The sequence below is a fragment of the Lissotriton vulgaris genome, chromosome 2_1 (genome assembly GCF_964263255.1).
Source record: "Lissotriton vulgaris chromosome 2_1, aLisVul1.2, whole genome shotgun sequence".
Taxonomy (NCBI): Eukaryota; Metazoa; Chordata; class Amphibia; order Caudata; family Salamandridae; genus Lissotriton; species Lissotriton vulgaris.
This window is the reverse complement of record NC_141687.1, coordinates 1,642,797,518-1,642,806,758: the sequence shown is the minus strand read 5'-3', so window position 1 is coordinate 1,642,806,758 and position 9,241 is coordinate 1,642,797,518. Positions and strand designations below refer to the sequence as shown.

Genomic DNA, 9,241 nt, shown 5'->3' with positions numbered 1-9,241 from the left:
TAAGAGCACTTATGGGACAATTAAGGAATTTGATGTGCTGGGTACACATATCATTGCGCTGTCTGACTAAATATGCGTGTAACATTTGATGACAGAACTTTTTCAACTCATCAAGGCTCTAATTAGATTGTAATGGTCTCTCATGGGTGATATGCAGTAGGACTAGTGTTCTAAGGTTTCCTTAGGTTTAAGAAGCACTGGGGAGCAGTTGTGAATTGAAAGATAACGGTTACATTTACTCCGTTTTGAAGGAAAATATTTTGAATTGGAGCGCATAACCAGAACCTTATAGATATCTCTTATATTACAAATAGCCTTGTCCAGACAGTCACAATTTTCATTACACATTTTAAGGCTGATTTTGTTTTCCTTTTATTAGTTGAACTATATGCCACGTTTGTATAAAATTGATCTCTTCTGTTTACCAGATTTATTGATGTTTATGTTACATCCATTACATTACCCATAGTATCTTGTTGTTTTTTGCAAAGATGTGTTGTGTTGAGCAAGCACAACTGTAAAATGAATATGTTGATATTTGTAGAAACATGCTAAAGGACAAGATTTGATGAAGAAAGTCTGCGATCACCTTAATCTCATGGAAGAAGATTACTTTGGGTTGGCGATTTGGGAGTCAGAATCTACAAGGGTACGATAAGTAGTAAGAATAGTCTCACAATTAAATGTTGAATTTGTAGTAAATTGTAAATGCAATGAAATAGTGTTTATATATTAAAGCCTGTTCGAGATAATTATGTACAGGGATAAACTCTTTTTGAAATATCTAGCCCTCCACTGGAGGAAAGCCATGATCAAAAGGGGTGTGCATATGTCCTTTTACAGCTCAATGCTGAGCTTTAGTTCCAAGTGAAATGTGACATTACCATATTATGCATCTTGTGCATTTCTTCTCGGTCAGTTTCGTGAAGTTTACTATCATAAACTTTGTGTTATGTCAGGTATAGCACATTTGAATCACCTGACATTCTTTCAACACTGTTAATGCAACTGTATATACTTTTCTACTTCTTCTAATTCTTTTCTTTTATTTTGTTGTGCTTACTGTATAACGTCATAATTCTAGGCACTTTTCAGAAGCAAACCTTTGAAACAGTGAGGGGTAGTTTTTTGTAGTACTGAATAGATGGACTGATCCTTTTGTTCTAATTTCGCCTGAATTCATATTTTGTTTGAGGCAATATTGAACAAAAAAAAAGCCACATATAGTATTCATGAATGACTGCTGTAAATAACTACAGACTGTCCTGAGGATTCCTGGTTGTACAGGTTAGTCTTACGAGGTGAAATATGATTATGCATCTTTTATATATCATACCCTCAGAGCTGCTTCAAGCTTGGACAATTAATTTTGGAAAACCAGATAACCCCTTTTCTGTCCACGGTCTGCCAGAAGCTTCTGGCTCAGCTCATGCTTTTTTCACCAAGCTTCTTTGAGTTGTTCCCAAAATTAATATTTCTCTTCCACTCAGAGGTGAGTTAATGGCACAGTTGGTCCCACCCATGGGGAGCATGCTTGGTGTATACACATATCCCAGGCATCTTTTCCTAGTTCAAATCAAATTTTATTTCATGATTAGTTAAAATCGTTACACAAATGGGACGGCCATCCTTTCATATACAAAGACTAAAAGCATTGTTAATCAAGGTAAGTTAATTGCTCTCATTTAGTTCATTAACATTTAGGATAATAACATAACCCAGGATATAAAATGGTAATGTGCATCGCTGGTAAAACCAAACATTTCTTAGAATAAAACAAGGATTTATTATTTCATTTTATAATGTTATTGCTTAATTGACAGCTCTGACTCCTTAAAGTATTTAGCTGCTGCTGATAAGTACTTCACTAATCCACACAAGGTGTTTGGAATATCACTTTTCAAATAAGTTTATTGATTGCTGACACACCCTAATTCCCACTTTAAAAATTGTTCCCAGTTCTTCGGCATGTGGTTTTTAATAATGTTCATAAGCTCTGGATATTTTAGCTTATGTATCAGATCGCAAAAACATGTCCATCTAGTCTCCAAATAGAAATAAATAGAACAATGTGACAATAACTAGATTGATTACCTTTTAATAATGTAGAATGTGGACATACACATTCTGAAGTCACATATTTGGCTGCCTCATTAATGAGGAAGTTGACATATACCATTAAGTAGCATATAGTGCAATCATCCACTAAGAGGTGATAATTAAAATCTATTCATTTTTTTCTGCTTTGTGGAGCAAAGACAAGAACCCCATACCTCTCTTCTAATTTTTTTCAGAAAATGTTCGGTATTCTTTCATCTATCTACAGTCACCTCTGACTTTAATGTACAGGTTTGCTAGTTAAGATAACAATGTTGTCTGGCTTGGCTTTCAATACCAATGACCCTATCTGTCACTCAAAACCGTTGTTTTACCACTGTTTTATTGGCTGCTTAGAAAATGTCAGTGGATGCTATTGTCTGGTAATTCTTGCAGTATTGGAAGAATATTTCTATATTAAAAGAAGTGTTTTTGTGACTGGGCACAACTGATGGGAAACATGTTGCCTGCCATTGTTGAGGTTATGTTGTTGGAGTCTTGCGGAGGGCTTCTGGCTTCCCCACCTAGAATGGTATTGAACCAGTGAAGCAAAAGAACTATGTATGTCCTTCCTCTGAGCTCAGTGGTTCCCCTCTGATGCCGACTTCTGTCCCTTTAGAAATTACCACCTTTTTTCGTCCTTTGTTGCTGTAGTTAGTGTTCATGGGACCTGGGACGTTGACAAGATGCAGAACATGAGATGCCCTAGCACTAGGAAATGGGTTCTCCCACCATATTTAATGAGATTTTTTGTAAGTGTTGGCTCAGTCATCCCTGATATTTCTTCATGTGGTTCTGCTTTGTGGAGTGCTTCTGGTGACGTTTTTTCCCCCACCGATGTAACAATGTGTTCGAGGCATGTGTGCTGTGGATACTCATGCTTTGCATACTCCTGCCAGGTAGTGTTTGGTCTGGATGTTTGCAAGTTGTTTTTCTTCGACAACGTCTTTCCAGTCACAAGGTAAGGTGGCCCCTCCTTTCGGTGATAGTGTGCATGGGCATCAACTCCATTGTTATATTTTTTTCCGCCATTGGGTTCGGATGTGTATTGCTGCACTCTGGTTCGAAACTGTTCTTCGGGTTCCCCTTGAGGCGCAATCCACTGTAGCCTCAATGGTATTGTTTTGTATGCGTTTCCCTGTTCTCTGCAGATCTAATCGGTCAACAAATTCTCCATCTTCAATCAAAAAACTTTGTGGGCAGCCGTCAGGCCACCCTTCTGCTGATGGAACGGACTCCATTCCAATTCTGTCCTTAGTATCACGCCAAGTACCCTTGCATTGACCTATATCAAGGTTGTAAATTGTGCCTCCCTCCGGAGCACAAGGAGGATAACCGCGATGCTTGTAAATCGTTTTGGTCCAAGAAGGCTCTACGCGATTGTCGTCCTCGACGATGATAAATGCAACGTCAAAGCATTCAATACACTCAGGATATCTTGGGGGAAGAATCCGAGCAAGAGGAGATCGAAGCATCCGCCGCAGAAGAAGAAAAGGCCTTATCTGTTTCAGAGTCCGATCCTGAGCTAGAGATGGACCTAGAGTCTTAAGATGTGCTTCCGGGAAAAGGTGCAGTGAGTACCGAAGACCGCTTGCCCCCTAAAACCTTTTCCAAAATACATAAGGCTTCGGCACCACCTCTGCCTCCTGGCCAAGGTCGGCACCAAAACCATGTTTTCGACTCCTCATCTGCCGGCTCGGCACCTTAACAAATTGTTGAGCCTTCTGGAAAAAATCATCTTCGGATCCGAAATCATCAGGCTCCAAGGACTAATCTAGTTTGGAGCCTAAACCCTCAGCTCTGAAACAGAAACGCACTTTGGAGCCAAAATCTTCCACTCCCAAGGGCAAATAAATGTTGACGAAATCGAAAGACAGCCTCCCTGAGCCTCCAGAACCAATTTTAGACATTCTTAAGGCCAAATTGAATCCTAAACAGAAAATAATGTATGTGCATCCTGATACCGGACATATGTTTGCAAAAACACCACTAAAACGCAACCTTCCTTCAGAGGACCCTGCCTATAAGCTAAATCTGAAGAAGATGAAAGACATGGCTACCAGCCCTGCCTATCCTGCTCCACAACCCTTTCCACCTCCACCATCTTCTCCATAGTTAATAAATGAGGATCCCTTACATACAACACCTCAGGGATCTCTACATACAGATCCAAATGGGGATCCTATTGATGAGGACACTCATTTGCCTGTAGACCCATAGAATGATTACACCATTGACCCTCCATTAGATAATGACCCAGACCTTTACTCTGCAAAGCCATCACCACCAGACGATAATATGGCCTCTCAACAACTCATTGCTGGAGCAGCAGATTATGGGGTAACCTTACAAAAAGAGTCCTTAGAAGAAGACTTTTTATTTGAAACACTTGAGTCCACACACAGGTCAAGTCAAACACTCCCCTTGCTTAAAGGCATGATGAGGCATACAGAGGATATTTTCAAAGACCCTGTATGAGCACGTATTTTAACTCAAAGAGTAGATAAAAAATATAAACCCTCACCATCAGATCCTGTGTTTATCAAAAGGCAATTACCTCTCGACTCCCTAGTAGTGTCCAATGCTCGCAAAAGATCTAATTCACAAACCGCTGGTGATGCACCCCCTTCAGACAAAGAATCTAAGGTTATAGATGCCTCGGTAAAACGAGTGGCTGTTCAACCCACTGACTGGTGCATCTCGAACACACATGGCCTACAAGCTGGGAACGACAGTGAACACTGGGATGAAATGGAGCAGCTGCTCCAATACCTCCCAAAAGTACACAAGGCTACAGCACAACAGCTAGTCGAAGAGGGAAAACTCATCACTAGCTCCTCTATCAGATGTGCTCTAGATGCAGCTGACACCGCAGCTATGGAGATCATTACCAATATTCTCCCTAGAAGACATGCATGGCTTAGGATTTCGGGGTTTAAGCCCAAAGTTCAACAGTCTATGTTAAATACCCCCTATGATAAAAAAAACACCTGTTTGGTCCTGTAGTTGATCAATCTTTAGAAAAAATGAAAAAGGATACTGAAGTGGCAAAGTCTATGGGAGCGCTCCAGTCCCCATCAAATAGGGGCTCCTTTTGCTGTTACTTTTACAGAGCAGGGTCCAAAACAACATCCTCATACCCAAATGCTTCCTCTTTTAAAAACCACAATCAATACTTTACATCTTGATGTTTTTTGTAGAGGAGGATGTAAAGGAAACCATTCCAAAGGTAGGGGATAAAGGAGTCACACCGGGTAACACCTCTTCCCCTAACAAACAGTGACTTGCCCAGACTTCCCTCCCCCCCCCCCCCCCCCCCCCCCCCCCAACCACTTAACACCTGTCGGGGAAAGACTTCAACAATTTCTCCCCATTTGGCTATCCATAACGACCGCCGAATGGTTGATCGACATTATCCAACGTAGTTATTGCATGGAGCTTACAACCACTCCTCCAAACATTCCACCTCGCATTCACAAACTATAGCCAGACCATTTAAAGTTACTCAAATAAGCGGTGCAATCTCTCTTAGAGAAAGAAGCCATAGAACCAGTTCCATTACAGTACCAAGGTTCAGGGGTTTACGCTATCTATTTTCTAAACCCAAAAAAGGACGTCTCCTTAAGACCAATTTTGGATCTCAGAGCATTAAAGTACTCTACAGCAAGGCGATTTTATGTCTGCACTAGAATTAAGATTCATATTTTCACTTCCCAGTTCATCTAGCTCATCTCAAATATCTCAGTTTTGTGATAGCAGGCAAACACTACCAGTTCAAAGTACTCCCATTCGGAGTAACTACAACTCCCCGATTGTATACCAAATGTCTAGCAGTAGTAGCAGCTCATCTCAGAAGACATCAAATTCGCGTCTTTCTGTACCTAGACGACTGGCTCATCAAAGCCAGCACACAACAAAAGTGCCTAGAACACACTCAGACAACATTACGCCTACTTCCCCAATTGGGTCTCACGGTCACCATGCAAAAGTCTCACCTACAGTCTTCACAGATGCAATCTCATCTAGCCGCTCTCAACACGCTCACAACTCTAGCCTCTCCCAATGCATCCAGAATTTGCAATATCCAGACACTATTGCTGAGGTTCCAAATCGACCAAACCTTGCCAGCCAGGACTTTCATGCGGCTACTAGGAATTATGGCGTCATGCATTGCAATAGTGCGTCACTACACGTCTCCGCTACCAGAATGCTTAGCACGTCAACTGAATCAGTCACAGGGTCAATTAACAGATCTAGTGTTGGTAGACAGCCACACCCATCGCTGTCTGCAGTGATGGAATCCACAAAGGTATCAAAAGGGCAGCCTTTCATCAACGCTGTTCCACAGATGGTGCTAACAGCAGACGCATCTCTTACTGGTTGGGGTGTACATCTCAATCATTACACAATTCGGGGTCTCTGGAACGACAGACACAAACGTCTCCACATCAACTATCTAGAGCTTCAAGCTGTATTTCTAGCTCTTAAAGCTTTTCAAACGCAAAGTTGTCTTAGGCCTCACGGACAACATAACAGCGATGTACTATGTACAAAAACAAGGGGGGTGGGGCACACACTCTCCCAACTGTCACGCCTCAGACAATTTGGAACTGGGCAATCTATCACATGATTCACCTTCTGACAGAACACCTTCCAGGAGTGAACAATCAAATTGCTGACCTCCTCAGCAGAAAGATGCAGCAAATACTCGAGTGGGAACTTCATTCCCAAGTTCTCCTTCCGTACTTTCAACAATGGAGGTACCCACAAATAGATCTGTTCGCCACAGTAGACCACGCACAATGCCCAAACTCCTCCAGGTTCCCACACCCTCTCTCGCTAAAGGCAATGCCCTATGGATGAATTGGTCAGGAATATTTGCCCACACTTTTCCGCCTCTCCCTCCTCCCGTTTCTGGTTTGGGAACTCAGGAAAACATCATTTACACTGACTTTGGTATCTCTCACATGGGACCGTCAACCATGGTACACCACTCTGTTAGAGCTGTCAGTAGTTCTACATCAAAAGTTAAATCTTACCTCCAATCTTCTCACTCTGAACCATAGAGAAATCAAGCATCCAAATCCCAGGGAACTCAACTTAGCGATTTGGCTCCTGAAGTCATAGAGTTGGGATATTTAAATTTGGCTCCAGACTGTATGACTATTCTAAAAGAAGCAAGGAAGCCTACTACCAGAGCTTGTTATACAGCTAAGTGAAAACGATTTGTTGTCTATTGTAATAACAATAAAATTATTCTTCTAGATGCTTCTGTTCAGAACATTGTTTGTTACCTTTTACACCTGTAGCAAACTGGGCTAGCTTACACATCTATTTGATTGCACCTTGCAGCAGTAGCTGCGTATTTGCAGAACAGACAGCATTTATCTTTGTTCAAAGTCCCTGTGATTAAAGCTTTTATGGAAGGCTTAAAAGGAGTAATTCCACCCAGATTATCTCCAGCACCAGTATGGAATCTCAATATGCTTCTTACAAGACTCGTGGGTGCACCCTTAGAACCATTACACAATATTACTTTACAGTTCCTCTCATGAAAGGTTGCCTTTCTCATTGCAGTCACTTCGTTAAGGAGAGTTAGTGAGCTTCAGCCATTAAACTTAGAAGAACCCTTCTTTCAGCTTCAGAAAGATAAATTAGTTCTATTTACCAACCCAAAATTCATCCCTAAAGTAGTTTCTGCTTTTCACCATAACCAATCAGTTGAGTTACCTGTATTCTCCCCTCAACCTGATTCTGTAGCAGAATGAGCTCTTCAAACACTTGATTTCAGAAGAGCGTTGTTGTATTATATCGAAAGGACAAAAGATTTTCGTAAAACAAAGCAACTGTTTGTCAAATTTGCACCACCTCACAAGGGCAATCCTGTCTCTAAATCTGGCATTTCAAGATGGATTGTTAAATGCATTCAAACTTGCTATACAAAAAGAACTTTATACCCCCTAGAGTGTATTCAACTCGCAAAATGGGGCATCTATGGCCTTTTTAGGAAACATACCTTATGCTGACATATGTAAAGCAGCAACATGGTCTATACCACACACATTTACCAAACACTATTGTGTGGATGTATTAGCATGCCATCAGGCCAATGTAGGGCAATTAGTGCTAAAGACACTTTTTCAGACAACTGCAACATCTACTGGTTGGCCACCGCTTTGGGAGAATACTGCTATCTAGTCTACGCAAAGCATGTGTATCTACAGCACACATGCCTCAACGGTTATGTAACTTAGCCTCTTAGCATGTAGAGCTGTAGATTGACATGCACCCTCCCACCTCCCCGGACACCTGTAGTTGTTGCAGTTCTCATTATTTACACTACATACGCATGGACATCTCTTTACTACACTCACTCCATTCTCACCCTCTTGGGAGAAAACAATCAAACAAAGTTGATGCCCATGCGCACTATAACCGACAGGAGGAGTCACCTTACCTCATGACTGAAAAGACTTCTTCAAAGAAAAACAACTTGCAAACATCCGGACCCAACACTAGATTGCAGGAGTATGCAAAGCATGTGAATCAGCTTGACAAGCCAAGAACAGATGCTTATTGGGTAAGTAACATAATCCATAGTCAATGACTTACGAAATTTAAGAATAAGCCTAGATTTTCTTTGCTATTATTATTGTTTAACTACTAGATCAGAAACTTCCCTTCAGTAAATAATAGAGGATTATTTTAAGTGTATACTTGGGCTGTTTGTGTTATACATGATGCTCATCTGACAGAGACTTCTAGCTACAGATTCCTTCACTTAGAATATTCCACAGGTGTCTGGCTGGATCCTGAAAATCAAGAACATTTCCTCTGTACGCCGGTATGTAGCACCGATTGGCTCTGTGTTGATGTTGACGTCCGCACCGACTGTGACGTGTACAGTGCTTATATCGGCGCCACCCCAGCACGCTGCCATCAGGTTTTTTTTCTCTCGCCGCCATCAGTGCAGCTCTGGAAAAGCTATCTCAGTCATTTTCTGACTGCCTTTTTTATCTTTGTCGAACTTTTCAAGCAATCTTGATTCCAGTCTGCTTGGGGATGTCCCCTAAGAAACCTATGGGTGTTAATCCATGTGGACCCTGTGAAAGACCCCCTCTTGCTCTGCTTGTGGTCAGCGGCA

General features: G+C 41.5%; 1 protein-coding gene across 12 annotated transcripts in view; it reads left to right on the top strand.

Annotated features, from left to right (window-relative positions):
- The first annotated feature begins 536 nt into the window (after positions 1–536).
- The window catches only part of LOC147732987 (protein 4.1-like), a 586,946-nt gene continuing 578,241 nt past the window's right edge, over positions 537–9,241 (top strand). For all 12 annotated transcript variants that reach the window (XM_086957538.1, XM_086957536.1, XM_086957532.1 and 9 more), the window contains exon 1: positions 537–649. In XM_086957538.1, the coding sequence (XP_086813664.1) occupies positions 569–649 (81 nt within the window). In that variant the 5' untranslated portion in view covers positions 537–568. The remainder of the gene's footprint in view (positions 650–9,241) is intronic.